The 19564-nt window shown below is 43.1% G+C and overlaps 1 protein-coding gene across 1 annotated transcript in view; it reads right to left on the bottom strand.

Annotated features, from left to right (window-relative positions):
- Positions 1 to 10764: 10764 nt before the first annotated feature.
- The window catches only part of LOC145406428 (1-acyl-sn-glycerol-3-phosphate acyltransferase epsilon-like), a gene marked incomplete at its 5' end in the record, with an annotated part of 172538 nt that continues 163738 nt past the window's right edge, over positions 10765 to 19564 (bottom strand). Inside the window, one exon of the mRNA XM_080277584.1 lies at positions 10765 to 11837. Coding sequence (XP_080133710.1) covers positions 11603 to 11837 — 235 coding nt within the window. The remainder of the gene's footprint in view (positions 11838 to 19564) is intronic.

Consider the following 19564-nt stretch of genomic DNA (forward strand, 5'->3'; position numbering starts at 1 on the left):
CAAAGGAAGGGGAACACTGCAAGACTTTGTTGGAATGTAGACAGGCAATCAAGAAAAAGATGATGGATAGTCATAAGGCAGGTACAGTGTGAGCAGTTGGGCTGAGGATCATGGCTCATCAAATGACCATGAGGTAGGTTGGTATGACCCAAGCGAAGACAAGCATGGATTGCTTCCCATCGATGATTGAGGTGGGTTGCTGTATGCCAGGGAAGAACATAGGGTTTAACACTGTGTAGTTTGTTGTGAACCTGTTGGTCTCTCCAGGATTGCCAATGATCACGGAAGAGGCAGGTTAGATGAGGGAAACAATCATAGGCAGGAACGGGGCAGGAGAAGGACCTAAAGAAGGATGCAGCAGAGTGTGCCAATGAGTCAGCTTGTTCATAACCTGTAATCCCAATATGGCAGAAGTGAACCAACTTTTTCCTAACAAAAAGACGAAACAGCCACTCTTGAATCTGGGTGATCAGAGGATGAGAAGAAGGCACGGGGTGTGAGGAAGTGAGCGCACTCAGAGAATCGAAGATAACAAAGGAAGAAGATGAGAACTTGGAAGACACTTCAGAGCAAAAAGAATAGGATATAGTTCTGCAGTAGGGATGGAGGGAAATCTACTGTGAAACGAGGAGTCAGGGAACACCATGACAAAATTTAGAGCCGTCAGTAAATATATGTGTAGCAGAAGAGTGGCAGGACATATGTTCAAGAAAAAGGGAGCAAAGGGTTTCTGGGGGAACAAAAGACTTAGAATAGGGAAGAAAAAAGGCAGACCTCAGCAGGAGGCAGATGCCAGGGTGGGAAGGAAACTGGACATAGTGGAAGAATAGGAGGAAAAGTAAAATCAATTGACTGAAGAAGGGTGGGGACCCAAAGGGGAAAGATGGGAGATCGAGTGAAAAGAGCATTGAAGAAGGCTGGGAGGACGGAGTAATTTATTTGTAGGGAAGTGAAGGAGATGTGTATAGGGCCTGACAGTGAGAACAGGACAACAACAAGAGAGGGGGGAAATGCCAGCTTCAGCACAAAGGCTTGTAGCGGGAGTCGACCGAAAAGCACCAATATTTAAACAAAGATCAGTATGATGAACAGAATCCAGCTCTGAAAGAGTGTGAGTGGAGGCAGAAGACCAGACCTGGCAACCATTATCGAATTTGGAAACAATAAAGTTGGAGTGAAGATGAAGTGACGTGATTAGCACCCCATGAATGATGAGACTGTTTGCAGCAAACAAAGACAATGAAGGATAGAAGACTTATGGTATGAGATATGTGCATTCCAATTTAACTGGGACTCAAATGTGAGGCAAAGAAATGTGGTAGAGGATCGGTAGGGAAGAGGGATGTTATGTAAGTACAGAGAAGGCTGTGGTATGGTTCGTGAACAAATAAACATTACCACACACAACTTAGAGGTGAAAAAACAAAAACCATGAGTAGTAGGCCATGTGCAGGCAGCATCCATGGCTGACTGAAGAAGGGATTGGTGTCGAGGCAGATCTGACTCAGCAGTGTAAATAGCTAAATCATCAACATACAGCGATGCTGAAACAGATGGGGGTAGAGAAGAGGCAGTGTCATTTATAACTACAAGAAATAGGGTAGTACTAAAGATGCAGCTTTGGGGGACACCTTTATGCTGGGTAAAGGCACAGGAAAGGCAGTCTCAGAGATGGACATGAAAGGTTCGGAAGGAAAGAAAATTTTAAAGAAAAACACCCATGTTATCATGCACACCAAAGGAGTGAAGGCAACGAAGAATATACCTCCATGCTGTATCACTGTTTTTTTCTAAATAAAAAAAGATGGTAATGATCAACTGGCAGAGTGGAAATGCAAAACGGATGGAATAATCAAGTTTGAGAAGGGGATCTAAGGTGCTGCACATTTTGCGATACCCAAACAGTAAGGGGGAAAGAAGACTACAGGATTCAAGGTGCCACATGACCATCCACTCAAGCAGTTTACAAAAAAGCTAGTCAGGGTTATGGGATGGTAATCTTGAGGATGGTATCCTGGTTTACCAGGTTTAACCCAGAAGAATTAGGGAAGGGAATGAAGGAACGTGATTAAGTTAGCAAAATCAAGAGGAACAGAAGGAGAGATAGAGAGAGAGCTAACAGTGATCCTCTGATGGAGAAAGACACGAACAGATGCATGAAGGATAAAAAAAAGAAACAGAGAGACGTTCAAAGAGGATATCCCTGTGGATAAGGAGGGCAGTGTCATATGAAGGAGAGGATCCATGAACAGTACAGCCATGTATAGGAACTGGGCAAGTATGAAGAAAGGTTTCCTGAAGAGAGATAAGAGGAGGATTATAGAAGGAAATATGAAAACCAAGGTCTGTACGATGGATAAAGAAACGTCTAATATTCCACTAGAGGAGTGCTATGACTTTAAAATCAAGTGTGGGAAAAGCACAGAGATTGTTGAGGGAGAAAGTATCCAGGAGGCAAGATGGGGAGGAAGTAATGATCATAAAGGAGGCAGGTGGTTGAATACAGGAAGAGCGGGAAACAGAGAGAGGGGAAGAGGAGGTGCAGGACAGGTAGAAAGAATGGGAGGGGAGGTTCAGGAGAGGTAGGAGGAATGGGAGTAAGAGGAAGTGGGGAAGGGGAAGAATGTATTTCTGCAGTGACAAGAGTAACTGATGGTACTTTGCATGGATTCTGCTTCCACGGGAGAGGACAAAGGTTAAGTGCGAGCTGGTGATATAGCATTGGGGTGCTGTTGTTTGGAGGAGGGGGAACACTGGATAGGCTGGGCAATAGAGGAAGGTGGGGGGGAGAGACCAGGAATATGAGATGGACAGGATACAAATGCTTAGGTTTGTTAGTTCTAGGAGAAGAAGGTGAGGAAGGAGAAGAATGGGAGTATATTGTATGGGAAGGAGGTGGGGTGGAAGGAGCAGAATGAACAAGAGAGGGGAGGGAAGAAGAGGAATCAGGAAGAGAAGCAAGAGTGGCAAAAGAATCTGAGAAAGGAACAGAAGCAGAGAAGCTGGATGAGCTTGAAACTTGTGATATTGGTGTGGGTCTGGTTACTAAGGCATAGGAGATGCCAGGGAAAAGCCCCAAGCAACGTGCTTCTCGGAGGGGAAGCTCCATTTTCCAACTGACGTGGGATACTTCGGCTTCAAAAATATAGGTAGGACATTTCCTGTAGGAGGCTGTAAGTTGACCCCCACAGTTTGGGCAGGGCTGGAAGGTAAATATGCAAGTGGATGCTGAGTGTCCAGCTTGTGCGCAATTAGAGTAAACAGCTTGATCAGTAGTACTTTGTTGGGTGGCAAAAATGCCAGTAGGAAGTGCACTGACGAGGGGAAGGAACATATTCCTTGACAGAGACGACTATGCCTCCAATAATAACAGAGGAAGGAAGGACATGGGATTGAGACTATTTTTGCGATGTTGGCCGGTAGTTGGCAGGGTCCTCTGGAAGGGATCGTGTGGCGCTGAACAGACAGGATTTGGTTCAGAGAGGATGAATTTTAAATCTGTGCTGTCAACAAAATTTCTGTTCTCAAAAGAGACGTAAGAAGGAAGCTGGACAGTACCCGGTGTGTAGTTCAACTGGACATCTGGTGAGATAGGGATGGGATTCCCTGAAGAGTCTCCTAATGGTCTTTTTCTGCTTGTGCAGCATTGCTGACTTTGAGGAGAGTCGTTCAGTCTGACACAGAACATAACATCAGGACCTACCTGCCTTAGCAGGGAAAGATGAATCAAAAGGTCATCTGTTTGTGATGTAAAACTGAGAACAGGTCTGGGGTCCAAAAAGAGAGGTGGTCAAAGTAGAGTTAGTGAGACAGGAAGCAGTATAAGGACAGAATGAGGAAGCTGAAAAAACAGAACAAATAGACGAAGGAGGACACAGGGGCAGATGAGGTTCAAGGGTAACTATAGATAAAGAACAGGTAGACAGAGCTGTACATGGAAGGGACTGTGAGACAGGAGCTAGTGTAGATGAGCTGGATGAAACAGGAACAGAGGAGTCTGAGTCGTACAAGGAAGAGAAGCCAGGGTTGTCATCGGGGTAAAAAAAAAAAATCAGCAGAACTAGGGGAGGGGGAACCAGGAACCACTGCCACAATTTTTGCTGGGAAGGAAAAGACTCACTGTGACTGATGAAAAAGAAAGGATTATTTGAGCGGAACCTGGAGTCTAGAAGCCCGGCCAATGACCCAAGAAGGGATCATGCTCCAAGTATGCTCTTCCGACCCTACCCTAGAAGGGATAGCAACATTTTGTGGGAGAACAAAATCTACCAGCACAATGATAGGCCACTGACTATTGGCCTAGGGTCCTACCACTAAGCAACAGCACTCCTGGATCTGAAAGCTGCTGCTTAACAGCAGCTCTGCCCCTGCAGAGGTCCACACACTGGGGAGGTCCTGAACCACCATGATCCCCTACAACTGGCCAGACCAACAGCCCATGGGTACACACTAATCCTTCCTGTTGCAACTTACCCAAGGTCACTGATGAGAGTTTTGATGACCATGGAAAATTCCACTCCATTTAAAGCCAAAGATAGAGCACAGAAGATAGGAGAAAAGGAAAGAAGCAATAGTACAAGAAAAGAGCCTTGCAATATTCGTCAAGACAGCAACAGGGACCCAAGGAGAGGAGAGAGGGTAGAGCAGAGTGGAGACACAAGTGTGACATCCATCTAGCAACCAGACTACCAAACACTTTGGAGTTCATTAAGGTACCCTACTATTGCTCCCCTATAAATTAAAGTTCCACTCAATGTCTCCGAAGCCCCCCTCACAGCAACAACAAGCAAGGAAACAAGAAGGTAATCTAGTTGGAGTCATACATGTTTTTTAGTTGGAAAGGACAGAAGGAATAATGAAGAACCTACACCAAGCCATAATATGACTATATGACACTAAGGCAGAAGAGGGTGGGGGAAATATAAATGTGCTGCATGATATGAAGAACAGTAAGAAAAGTGATAATACTAGAAACAGAAACAGTGGGAGAGTAGCCTAGGAAATCAGTAAGCTGTGGGGGCCAATGAAGTGAGGAAAGGAAGGGGAATGCTGAGACGGTGGTGGAATGTAGATGAGCAATCAAGAAAAAAGTGACGGACAGTCATACGGCAGTTACAGTGCGAAGAGAGGGACTGACGGTCATGGCTCATTAAAAGACCATGTGTGAGGCAGGTACAACCTGTGCAAAGACAAGTAAGGATAGCCTGCCATCAATGACTGGGGTGGGCTGATGTGTGTCCGAGAAGATCTGAGGGTTTAATACTGTGAAGTTCGTTGTTAACCTACAGTCCCACAAGGATTGCCAACATTCATGGAAGAGGCTGGTTAGAAGAGGAAAACAATCAAGAGAAAGAATGGGGCAAAGTGAGGACCTAGAGGAGAGAGTAACAGAACATGCCAAAAAGTTCCCTATTCATTACCAGTAATCCTGAAATGACTAGGAACTCAGCAGAAGTTCACTGACTTCTTCTGAACACAAAGACTGAACAGCCAATCTTGAATTCAGGTGAAGAGAGAATCAACAAAAAGGCAAGGTGTGTAAGGAAGTGAGCAAATTGAGAGAATCGAAGATAACAAAGGTGGAGGACTAGTTTTGGTCCAAAGTGGTGAGTTTTTTCCCCTCAACTTTTTATTCAAATTGCTTGAATTTTACTGTCAAATGTCTGCTTTACCTTCATACAGTAGGCTAAGCCTTTAGTCTAACTGGGGTCACAATGGGTCTTTGACAAGCTGGGGTCAGGTCAAAGGGTTGCTATACAAATTAGAATTATATAATGGGCTGTGGATCTCCATGTACACTGCCTCTGGATGTGCAGTACAGGTTCCCTAGGTTGACAATTTACCTGCACATGTGGAGGGTCTACTATATCTCTGTCAGTCCTGTATTAGGAAATTATACTGACAGTTCTCACTTTCCATTGGAACTGAATTCTACAAATGGGCTACTTTCATTGGAATCAATAATGCTTGAAGAAATACAGAATATCTAATGAGCTGATGGATCACAATTCTGTTCCTGAGGAATTCAAGGCTTCCTTTCATGAGATAATTATAGCTTTCACATTGAAAGACAACAACTGATTCAAAATGATGCAATTTACCAATGCTTTATTCCTTCTTGGGTATGTTCTATAGACAAAGCACGCCACTTGGTCTTTATGTACCATTCTTGCCTTCAAAATACGTTCTTTTTAACACTCACTTAAGAATTACCCAAATTGGCAAATTACAAAAGGTAACAGCAACAACTGAGAACCAACCAGCAACTCTCTCACACTATCTTTAGCCCACGAGCATTAAGGATAAATCTGGAAAAAAATCTGAGAAAGCAGACTTTTTCAGGAAGCTACATAGAAGCCTCCTAAGTCAAAATCAACAAACATTCTAAACTTTCCATGTAAGCTAACCATGTGGGATGAAATATTCAAGATGGCTACCATCAGCATGAGGCGCGTATTTAGCTTAGTAATGGTGGTAGAGGTGCTCACCATCCTCTCACTCGATGTAGTGATGCTTTGGGAGTTTGCCCTTTCCTCTCCCCCATCCTTCCTCTTCTGTCTGTCTTTCCTTTATTCTTTCCTCTTCCTTCTGCCCAAGGGTGACTTTACACTCCCTCTTCTTTCTTTCTTTCCTTCACTCTTTCCTCTTCCTTCTGCCCATGGGTGACTCTATACTGAGTGACTAGCCAAATGGTTTCCTGTACACTAGGAAACCATTTACTGCACTGGATGGTAACCATATAACCAAATTATGGTGCCTAGTGGTTTATTGGGTAATTAACGTGTTCAATTGGACTGAGCCTGTGTAGGTGTATCTCCAAGGGGTGGTTGGGGTTTATTGCTCATGTAATGCCACTCAGGGATGAGTGAGGCTGGTCACTCTCATCTTAAATGTCAGAACCAACTTGCCTAGCCCCAGGCTCCTACGCTTCTCATGGGGAAACATAAGATTGGATGATGGAGGGATGGACCAAAATTCACAATTGGTCATGTAATACCACCTTTTGTGGGTAATAAAGCGTGATAAATCCATTTCTGCTATTATTCTAAGAATTCTATGTCACTGATATACACAGAGAACATGCGCCACATGCAAAAAATCAGAAATCTGCATTGAAAATTTTGCTCTGAATTTATAAACTAGAGTATACTTCATTAGATGTTTTTATTTTTCATGCTGGATACAGACTGAAGTGTAGAAGAAGAAGTACACAGATGGACAGAAAAGTGTGAATGGAACGAGATGGCAGCAGAAGAATAGTGTGATAGTTGCGATTTGTGATAAGCGAATCACCTCTGACTGAGGTACTGTCACAAAAGGAGGCCTACCTAGCACATTGAACATCAGTGCTGGTCTGAAGGATGGACATAAAACCTATTACAGTATCTAAAGTGTTGGCAGTTCTGGCTCATAAATGATGCAAAGAATATTATCTCATGTCATCATATATAAAATCTCCTGCCACAAACAGTTCCTGTTTGTGAGTCACTAAAGGCTTCCTCTGGTCTATATCCTCAGACAGCTGACCAACACACAGACCTCCAGAAATCCACAACTGTGTGTAATAGTAGACACTTTCTCACCTTTTGGAATTGCCTATCACACCATTCGCCATTAGCCTACACAGGTGAATACTGTGAGAGGCTGGTCTGCATTGATACAGGAGTCATGGCATCTACTTGTGCTGATGCAGATTGTGCTGTCAAATCAGGCTACGAGGAAGCTGCACATATCACTAGCCTGAACTATGCTGACATTAAGCTCAAAAGGAGTGACAAGGTTATATCTATTGGTGCTGCAACCTGTACTGCCACTGTCTGTGGCAAACATGTTGAAGTCAACCCCACACTACTCTTCATGCAGTCACGTGTGATAAAGAACCAATTAGATATGGAGAATCACCTTAAACATGAGTTTAGCAGACATAGTGTTTGATTTCAACACATCAGTCATGGGAAATCAATGCTCAATTTTAGTAAATCATAATAAGCTACAGTTGATCAGTAGGCTGAAGGACCAGCATACATCTGGAGGTGTTACATGCTGTCAAAGTCAGGCTGATGCTGACTACTTAGTAAGTAGCACAGCATTGTCGTATGCTGGAAATATTGCACAACCTGTTGAACTTATGGCAAAAGATACAGATCTGCTTGTCATGTTGGTTGATAATGCCAGAACAGGCAATATCTACATGCAGTATGCAAGAGACTTTGTTTATGCATATGCAGCATCCAACAGGCACTGCATCCACACACCCGACAACACATATTGACAGCACACTCTATCACCGGATGTGACACAGTCTCTGCCTTATATGGCATTGGCAAAAAGAAGGCCATGACAGTCTTGGAAAGCGAGGATTGGAGAACGTTGGATGTGCTTACAAAGAGCGATGCCAGCCATGTAAAAGCAGCCAGAGTGGGGGAAATATTCTTACTGAAGTTACATTATGCCAATCTGACATGTACAACATTTGATAAGCTGAGACTTGTACACTACATGCAGAGGATGAGCAAAGCATCCAGCAGCTTCCAACTTCAGAGCCTATCTCCTACATCCTCAGCTGCAACCATTCATATTGAGCCTACTTTGCAGTTCAGGAATGGTAGGCCAGTAAGTGTCCAATTTTCCTCCCACATGGTTAACTCAGGCAGAATGTTTCGAATGTTTGTGGATTTCAACTTAGCATGCTTCCATGTAGCTTTCCTGAAAAAAACAGCTTTCTCAAATTTTCCCTCAGGTTCCCTTAGAATTTGAGTTAATGCTCCAGGCCTACTTCCTCCACCCAAATTGTCCATTCAAGCAACTCAAGTATTTCTTTAAAATATGACATTTTACCATTACCTGAGCATGGTGAAATACTAAAAAAAAATGTAAATACATTCAACGTGACATGATACAAGACTTGGTTAATAACAATGATGCTACTGATGACCAACTTAATAATTTGAATAATGGATTCCTAGTGCCAGGTATCAAAGATCATTTGGCACTAATTTAAAGCAAAAGATATAAGACTACAACTTAATACTATGCACAGATATATAAATATATACATATATATATATATATATATATATATATATATATATATATATAAATATATATATATATATATATATATATATATATATATATATATATATATATATATATATATATATATATATATATATATATATATATAAATATATATATATATATATATATATATATATATATATATATATATATATATATATATATATATATATATATATATATATATATATATATATGTGTATAAATATATATATATATATATATATATATATATATATATATATATATATATATATATACTGTATATACACACACACACACATGCACACAGTAAAAGTCCACTTAATCGGCACCTGGTCTTATGGCACTTCTGGTTTTTCGGCAGTTTTCATAAACAGTCCCATTACGAAAGTTCTCTGCTCTCACGGCACGTATGCTGAGCCAATCGGCTCCTGCGACGGAGTCACCGGCTGGCCACTGGTACCCGTGCGCCCATGGTTGCCAATTTGGCGCTCTTGGCACTAGATCTAGCATTTTTCATAACAATGTAGCACCTCATAATAATTTAGCACCAATAAATACTACATACAGTATTCTTCTATATGTAGTTCATTTTGAAGTCCAACTCAGCGTGAAAATTTGAACAGTTCACCTATAGCTTACCACATTTTAAAGTTGAGCTTAGCGCTTTTGAAGATTTCTGCTTGCCAACACTGCACGGGCTTTCAACCATCATGACTCGTGAGTGTCTGGCTTTGTAAGCGGGACCTTTCGAAAGTTTGGAAACTTTGTTGTGCTATTTTATGGTGTACCTATGCACATACAACTAGGTTATGGTAAGTTCATGTTTACTGTATCATTAAATACATTAAATATAAGTTGCTTATAAATATTTAGTGCTTAGGGATGACCTATAATACTTGCTAGACACTGTGATTGGACTGGGGTAACAAACCATGATTGCTAGAAACTTTCTGGCAGGTTTTCCTGGTCATCCAGCAGTTTCTGTTCTTTCAGCATCTGTTTGGTCCCAAAAAAGCCGAATGAGAGGGATTTTACTGTATATATACATATATATATATATATATATATATATATACTGTATGTATATATATATATATATATATATATATATATATATATATATATGAGAGCAGTGGAAATGAGTTACTTGACAGGAGCATGTGGAGTGACGTGGAGGGACAGGTTGACGAATGAAGAAGTGAAGGAACACTGTGGGGTGGATGTGAATGTGGTTGAGAAGATTAGGAGAAATACACTGAGGTGGTTTGGACATGTGAAGAGAATGGAGAATGAAAGACTGACTAAGAGGGTGTACGTAGGTGAGGTGGAGGAAGAGAGAGGGAGAGGTAGACCGAGGATGAGGTGGAGGGATGGAGTTGAGAGGTATATGAGGGAGGGGGGGGTGAGTTGGGGGGAGGGTAGTCAAATGGTGGGTGACAAAGCGACTTTGAGGTGTTTTGTCTGCGGCCACCCTTTGCGGGATTAGGGCATCGGGCTATAGATAGATAGATAGATATATATATATATATATATATATATAACTGAGCCAACAATGAATGTTTCTTACAGTGTGTTCTGGATCTCTTTCCTTTAATTCAGTGACACAATTTTCTCTATCCAATATGCAGTAATTATGAGAAATGTAAAGGTACCATTTGTTAGTTCTCTGATTAAAGAACTAATGCAATATATGTTGACTGAAGGTACACTACAATTTTCTCCTGACAGCTGACATTTTCACGTGAATTAAGACAACAAACAATGACAAAAACATTATGGGTAACACTTCAGTGGCAACTCGATTGTATAGCAACAAATTTATTCAGAATATGAATTTCCAATGGGAACCGTTATAATCAAGAAACTTGATATAGTGATCCTTCCTAAACTGCATACAACTTATAGAAAAGTAATCTCTCAATTATCCGGACGGCCATTACCCGGACACTATGATCTGCCTGTTTGAAACCATTATTCGTACATTTTTTCATAATATCTGGACAAAACGCTTAGGTCCAGGTTGAAATTATGTTCACACGAACATTTCTGCCTGGCCAGGCACGAAAAGCCAGGTGGTGCCACCCTGCCCAGCTGGGTAGTTTACCCAGTGGTGATTGCTTGTCTGTGGTTGATGGGTCTGCTTTACCATGGTAATTGCTTGGCTGTGGTTTATAGGTCTGCCTGACCAGGCAGAGTAGTGATAAACAACAGGAACAAGTGTTGTACAATGTGCTGTAGTGGCCTCTTAAACTGGCTTTCAAAGTTAGATTATGTACAGTATAAAGGGGGGCCAGGGTAAACTCCATTATCCGGACGGAGCAATTACCCGGACGTGCCTCTGGCTCTATTGCATCGGATAATTGAGGGATTACTGTACTACTCATTAAAATATGTACTGTACTCTTGTAACCAGTAACAGTTAAAAAGGAACCTAAAATATAGTCTTCCAAAAGAACATTATAAAATAATCAGCTAGATAGCTGAACATACACCAACCACACATCTCACAACACAGTATACAGTATCCATTATGCACTTAGCAAACGGAGCGGATGGCAAGCCAGCCATACGAGCCAAGGGATCCATACAGAAGCAACTGGAGGTAGAGTGTGTGTCCCATCCGGGTACAAAGGAAGGGTATCGAGAGTGCAGAGAAGAAGAGGAATGAAGACAGAGTTGTCCAGAGACTTATGTGCGATACTCGGCCACCGAGACGCTCCTGCACTGTTGCCCGCCGCTCCTTGTCTCTGCTGAAAAAGTTCTCAGCCAATCTGGAAAAGAGGGAACACAAAGCTTTGCTAAGCTGCACATGAAAAGTCTATGTGATTATCAGCATGCTTGAAGACCCAATGTACTCAAAAGAATAAGACTTCTGACAAAATGTCTACTGCATAGTCAGGGGTATGGAAAGTACAGAGGGGTTCCAATATCCAAGTGGGACACGTTAATGGAAGACTGCTTGGATTGTGAAAACTTTTACAACGGAGTACATAACTCATGGGAAAAATAGGGTTAAATTAACTGACCCCCCTAACCCAGGTCCAGGTAATTTTACAGAAGAATAAAGATTACAAACATGTTATACATACCTATAATACCACTATCTGCTCTATAATAATGCATAATTATGATTAATAAATGGCAGAGAGCTCTCAAGAACAATCTCTTGTGAATTACTGCTTTACCCTGTGGATGGACAAGGAGCCCTCCAAGACATACGATAACATGGCGGTGGGATGAGGGTGAAGAAGTCGCAGTTGAGGAGAAAAGACTTTTACGGAAATGGAAAAGTGGTGGTGACAGAGGAGAATACTTGGCTGCCAAGTGTAGGGCTAGAAAGGATATATACAGGGCGAACTCTGAGCCCCAGAGGCCTTTACTGGATAAACTAAACAGCACTGAAAGGAGGCATATGATATTTAAGGTGGCAAATCTGATGAACAAAGAAAACAAGGGTATCATAAATGAGCAGTGTGTGAAGAATGATGAAGGAAAGATGGCGGTGGACAGTGAGGATATTAGTGATATCTGGAAAGTGCATTATAACTGGTTACTGGAAGAGGAGTTTGATTGGAACAGTGAAGGTTTGGCTGATCCAGTGCTAGGCCCCTGGCCTTTGACTGATGCTGCTGCTGTAAGCAGGGTCTTAGGCAGGATGCAGTTGGAGAAGGCAGCGGTGTGTGTGGGTCTGAAATGCTGAAGGCCTCGGGAGGAGTGGGTTTAGTTACTATCTATCAATTGCCAGACACTTTTATCCCATAAGAGGTGGCCAAAAACAATTCACCTCCAGGTTGCCCTGTCCCCCGCCATTTCAGTGCTCTCCCCCCAGCTCACACTTCCCTCTCATATACCCCTCCACTCCATCTGATTTGATAAATTCAGTTATATATGAGTGCGTTGTTCCAGAGACTGGCTGGAGAATGTGAATGTAAATGTGTACAAGGGGGAGGGTGATGGCCTGGAAAGAGGAAATTACTAAGGCATAAAGTTTTTGGACCCAATAATGAAGGTAATGGAGAGTCCTACAAGGTATGAATGAGGAAAGAGTGAATACTGATGAGATCCAGTTTGGGTTTATGCAAGGCAATGGGTCCATTGAGGCCATTTTCATTGTCTGACAGCTTCAGGAAAAATATATGGGAAAGAAAAGGGAGCTCTGCTTTGTTTTTGCTGATATGGAGAGGGCCTTTAACAGAGCTCCTAGGAAGGTGAAGTAGGCAATGAAAAAGCTTGAGATTAAGGAGTGGCTGGTTAGAGTAGTATGGCTATGTATGTGGGTGTTCACAACCAGCTGACTGTGAATGGAGATCTGAGTGACGAGTTCCCCATAAATGATGGCATGTATCAGGGGTCAGTCCTGAGCCCCTTATTGTTTGTAATTGTGCTTGATGCTCTCACGTGACTTCAAAAAAAGACTCCCATGGGAGATATGGTATGTTGATGCCTTGGTGTTGATTGTAGAGAATGAAAGGGAGGCAGAGGAATGATTTATGAATTGGAGAGATGAAACAGGGCATGAGGGTATGACAGAAAATGCAGATAAGACAAGTGATGATATCTAGGGCTGGTGGCAGTACTCTCAAGGCACAGGGAGTGTGGCCATGTGTGGTTTGACATATGGGCGAGGGAAGCAACTCCATCTTTTGCACTGTGATAAATGGGTGAGTAAGAGATGTAGTGGTACTGAAGGCAGACAGCAAGATAATGGTGATTTCGTGTATGTGTTGAGCCGGGGAGAGCATGTAGAGAGTGTCAAATGTGAAAGGGCTGATCTAGCTGGTAAGTGTGGAGAGGAGGTTTGTTATTTGGGGAGCATGTTATGCACTGGAGATGGGCCTAGAGCTAGCTAGATAAGGAGTAGCTGAAAGTTCAGGGAGCTGTTGCCTCTCCTGACACTGGGAGGGCTCTCCCTCAATGCTAAGGAATCTTCGCATGTGGTATGCGCTAGGAATGCAATGCTGTATGGCAGTGAGACCTGGAGAGTGAAGGAAGATGATATTCACAAGCTCAAATACACAGAAACATCCATGACTAGAAGGAAGTGTACTGTGTTCTTGCTTGCGAGGTCTTGGATTGCAACTGAAGAATTAAGAGGAAGGATGGGACTGGAACGTATTGGTATAATGATGAAGAGGGGTAGGCTGAGATGGCACTTTGAGAGGATGGGTGAAGAAGGTGAGAAGTGGAAACATCTGGAGTGGGGCTGCGAGAGGCAGACTGAAAAAGCCCAAGATGAGGCCATAGCACGGGCCGAACAGGGTGGTACTCCCGAGGGGAATGGGAATGCTGGTGATAGGGAGAGCTGGAGCTCTTGTTTCACTAGCTATCTAACCATCCCCCTTTGCTGACCTTTTCAGTGTGACAGTAACATGGAGAGTAAACCAGCATACTCTCCCAAACATTTCCTCTAACTATCCTATGCACTACACCACATGCACTTTACATTTCACACAATGTATCCCACTACGTTACAGGGGTTGGTGCCAGCAAGGGCATGCGGCTAGAAAACTTTGCCCCCGCTACCTAGTGGTGGACTTCTGGGGGGAAGCGTGACGGGGGTTCCGCCGGCATAGATCACGGGTCCAGGGCGAGATGGGGCTCGGGCCTGTGCTAGAGGGTACAGGGCATTGCGGTTCCCAGGCTGCCGCTTCCGCCCAATAGAGAGGGGCCCGAACCTGGGAGTAGCGCCCCAGAAGGCTGCCCTATCAGTGGGTGTATAATGGCGGGATAGTTGCAGTGCCAAGGTGCGCTTGGAGGGTGTCCCTGCAGCTGTCCTGGCAGGGTGCCCCGAGGCCACTACCACAGCCACTGGTAAGCTGGTGGGCTAGGGGTCCCAGATCCATTGCCTGGACCTGGGACTGTAGAGTGAGTGTGGCCTGTGATATGTCTATGCCCCTTTATTAATACAGAATATGACACAACACAAGAAAAAGTTTCAAAGCAAGCCTGAGGACAGTAAATCACCCAGGGGGATGAGGGTGGGTTCATGGAATGTAGGAAGTTTGAGGGGAAGAGCGGGGGAAGTCGTTGAGGCATTCAGTAGGAGGTGGGTGGATGCGGCGTGTTTGCAAGAAGTCCGGTACAGGGGTGGATCAGCCAGAAAGATTGTTGGGAAGAACTGTTGCTATAAGTTGTTTTGGCAAGCGAGGACAGACGGATATGGAGGTGTTGGTGTGATGGTTGCGGAGAAATGGGTGGAATATGTTATGAATGTTATGAGGGTAAGCGATGGGATATTGGTAGTGAAAATTCTGTTCGGTAGAAGGATAGCTGCGATTATATCAGCATATGCTCCACAGGCAGGATTGGATGAAGCAGAGAAAGACGGATTTTGGGATGATCTAATACATGTAGTGGGTGGTATGCAGGATGATGAGATAGTGGTTTTGGGAGAGGACTTAAATGGTCATGTAGGTGAAGCAGCATAAGGTTATGAAGGAGTGCATGGGGGATGTGCATATGGTATAAGGAATGCAGAAGGGGAAAGGATACTCGAGTTTGGGGAGGCAACAGACATGATTGTGTGCAACACATATTTTAGGAAAAGAGACAGTAGGTTAATTACATATGAGTCTAGGGGAAATAGCAGTCAGATTATTTTCTGGTTAGGAGGGGCGATAGGAGGTTAGTAAGGGATGTTAAAGTTATAGGAAGCGAGAAGTGTGTGCAGCAGCACAAACTACTGATTTGTGATACGATGCTTAACCCCTTAACCGCGAGGCGTCACTTTCGTGACGCTTGGGAGCAAGGGATCATACCGCGGGGCGTCGCTTTTGTGATTCTGTGTTATTTTGAATTCACCCGGGCTTCCAAGTGGGGGCTTGTATCATCTATCAGTACTGCCAATGTCCAACACTAGTCATCACTCCTAATCTCATCTGTACTCCCATCCATTGTTGACAATTTGGCCATTTCTCCCCGTTCTTGACTCCCCTCCCTACCCCCCCTCCATTACCCTATCCTCTCGCCTGCCCGGCCGTGCTACAACTAAGTAAATCTTCCCTGGAATTATTCACTGATTTCATCCATTGAAATAAGCCCTATGTCCTATTCTTATACCAAATAATATATACAAGAAAGAAATAAGGTAAGTGAGAGTGCCATACACCTGGAATTGGCTAATTATCACCTGACAACACCTCACGTGCACTCGTTCGCTAATTTTCGCTGTTTTTTCCCCCCTTGAAATATGCTGTATAATCTATTTTCGTAATAAATATACATGTAAGGAGGGAAGGGAGAAGCCTAAGTGATATTTACATTCACCTGGAACTACCTAATTTATAATGTATTGTCTAGATTTCCTGCCAATCATTTGTGCTATACATAGCTGTTTCAAGAGCTAACATTGGTAGCACTGAATATCCCCTAAGTAGGCCTCTACCATGGCCCTCCCTTATCAGTTTACTCTCATCTTCCGAAGTAGAGGTACGTCTGTTTCTTCTTGCTGACTTCAGGGACTTTTTCACCCCCATGCAAAGGGCCCTGTGACCTTTACCCCCTACTAACCCTCGTGTGGAAAGAGGTAAAGGGCTGACAATTGATAAAAGAGTGACTACGATCTTTCTACTGAGTAAAACAGTGCAAGTGGAATTGTAAATAATGTGTACACAGCAAGTGAAAGTAATGAATGTAAATATATGTGAACAATGGAAAATAGTTTTATAAGTTACTTCAAGTGACAGTGCATAACACAGTGTAAATAAAATGGAAATGTAAGTAACGTAAATAAAATAGAGAACGTAAATAGAAATGTAAATGAGTAGTATTATAAGAATACGAGTATATACCCTAGGAGTAATGAAAGTGAAAGTTTCACTCTAGCATGTCTGAATACTATGAGTTATGAGAGTGAAGATGAAAGTGACATTCACTCTCAATGCTAGTATACAGGACGAGAAAGTGAATGCTATGTATTTTACTGAAAGAAATTGAATCCCTACAGTGACAATAAACTAATACTACTGAAGGAAACTTATGGATAAAGACTGTAGATATATATAAGTGTTATACAGTAATAGAAATATAAAGTGTGAGGGGTTTTATGAATAATAAATGACAGAGTACCAAGAGCGAACTAGTGCCAGTGCGACGGTCAGACGTGCTCGTAATTTTCATTGATTTCACAGTGGGGTTTTTTTTGGAGTATGGATCCCAGACTACTTGAAAATCATAGAGTAGTGTTTATAGTGTTAATATCTGGCTGTGGTGATCATATTACGGGTTGTCGGGAAGTGTAAAGTGGAGACTTCGTTACCCAACTTCAGAGGTCTCCACAAGTCCTACGGTAACTGACGAAGGCTTAACAAACATTCCAGGAGAAAGCTGAAGGTATGTGCCATAGGCATATGTAATTTTAATATTCTAGGACTAATAACTGATTTTTGGCAAATATTTTTTGAGAGTCTGTCAGAGCCCGAATAACCCCGCGGCACACGCAAAACATCGGTAAACATGCCCGCGGTGTAGGGGTTAAAGAACGAGTGATGAAAAAGAGGACTTATGTACCTAGGAGGAAAATATGGGAGCTGAAAAACCAAGCAGTAAGGGATGCCTTCTATAGCGAGTTGAGGAGAGTGGTGCCTGAACAGAGAGCTGTAGACAGAGGCGTTAACGAACAGTACAGAGCCCTCAAGAACAATTTCTTGAGAGTTACTGATGTAACATGCGGTTGGACAAAAGGACCACCAAGACATAAAGTAACTTGGTGGTGGGATGAGGGTGTAGAAGCTGCAGTTAAGGAGAAAAGAAGGCTTTTTCGGGAATGGAAGAAGGGTGGTGGCAAAGAGGAATATTTGGCTGCCAAGCAGAGGGCTAGAAGAGAGGTATACAGGGCAAAGTCTGAGTCACAGAGACTTTTACTTGATAACCTAAATCATGGGGAAAGGAAAAACATGATATTTAGGGTGGCAGGTCAGGTGAAGAGGGATAATCGGGATATTATAGGTGAGCAGTGTGCAAAGAATGATGAAGGAAGGGTAGTGGTGAACAGTGAGGATATTAAAGATGCATGGAGAAAGCATTATAACTGGTTGTTGAATGAGGAGTTTGACTGGGACAGGGAAGGTTTGGAGCCAGCAGATCCAGTGTCTGGCCCTTGGCCTTTGATTGATGCTGCTACTGTGAGTGAGGCAATAGGCAGGATGAAGGTGGGGAAGGCAGCAGGTGTGTCTGGGTTGACTGCCGAAATGTTGAAGGCCTCAGGCGATTTAGGGATGAAGTTAGTCACTGACCTGATAAATAGGATTAGTTATGAGTGTGTTGTCCCAGATGATTGGCTGAAGAGTGTAATTGTAAATGTGTATAAAGGGAAGGGTGATGCCCTGGAAAGGGGAAATTATAGAAGTATAAAGCTTTTAGATCAGATAATGAAGGTAATGGAGAAAGTTTTAGAAGGTATGATTAGAGAAAGAGTGAATATTGATGAGATGCTGTTTGGGTTTATGCCAGGTAAGGGGACCACTGATGGCATATTCATTGCTCAACAGCTTCAGGAAAAATATATTGGTAGGAGAAGAGATCTTTATTTTTTTTTTTGTTGATTTGGAAAAGGCCTTTGACAGAGTCCCTAGAGAGGTGGTGAAGTGGGCAATAAGAAAGCTTGGCTTGGAGGAGTGGCTGGTTAGGGTGGTTATGGCTATGTATATGGGTGCTCACACCCAGGTAAGAGTGAATGGAGATTTGAGTGATGGGTTTTCCGTAAATGTTGGTGTGCATCAGGGGTCAGTTTTGAGTCCCATGTTGTTTATCATGGTACCTGAAGCCCTTTCACGTGACTTTAGAAACGGACTCTCGTGGGAGTTGTTGTATGCTGATGATTTGGTGTTGATTGCAGAGAATGCAAGGGAGGCGGAGGAAAGGTTTAGGAAGTGGAGAGATGGTATGGGGCACCAGGGCTTAAGGGTACATGCAGATAAAAAAAAAGTGATGATATCTAGGGTTGGTGGCTGTACTGTCAAAGACGAGGGAAAGTGGTCATGTGCAGTTTGCCACAAGGGCGTGGGAAGTAATTCCATCTTGTGTGGTGTTTGTGATATATGGGTGCATAAGAGATGTAGTGGTATCAGAGGTAGACTGCGAGATAATGCTGATTTTATGTGTATGGCGTGTCGGGGAAAGCAGGTGGAGATTGTCAGACGTGAAAGAATTGAACTTGCTGGTGAATCTCTTGAGTGTGTGGAAGAGTTTTGTTATTTGGGAGACATGTTGTGTGCTGGAGGTGGGGCTGGAGCTAGCTCTGTGGCTAGGGTGAGAAGTGGTTGGAAGAAGTTCAGGAAGCTCTTGCCTCTCCTGACAATGAGAGGACTCTCCCTACGTGCTAAGGAGTCTTTGTATGCAGCATGTGTTAGGAGTGTAATGCTGTATGGTAGTGAGACCTGGGCAGTGAAGGAGGAGGATATTCGCCAGCTCAGACATACAGCAATGACAATGATTAAGTGGATGTGTAGTGTGTCCCAGCGTCCAAGGTCTGGGGAGGCTGGGTTCACAATGGAAGAGT

Source organism: Coenobita brevimanus, chromosome 70, assembly GCF_032717465.1.
Source record: "Coenobita brevimanus isolate Jiangsu-jjx chromosome 70, ASM3271746v2, whole genome shotgun sequence".
Taxonomy (NCBI): domain Eukaryota; kingdom Metazoa; phylum Arthropoda; class Malacostraca; order Decapoda; family Coenobitidae; genus Coenobita; species Coenobita brevimanus.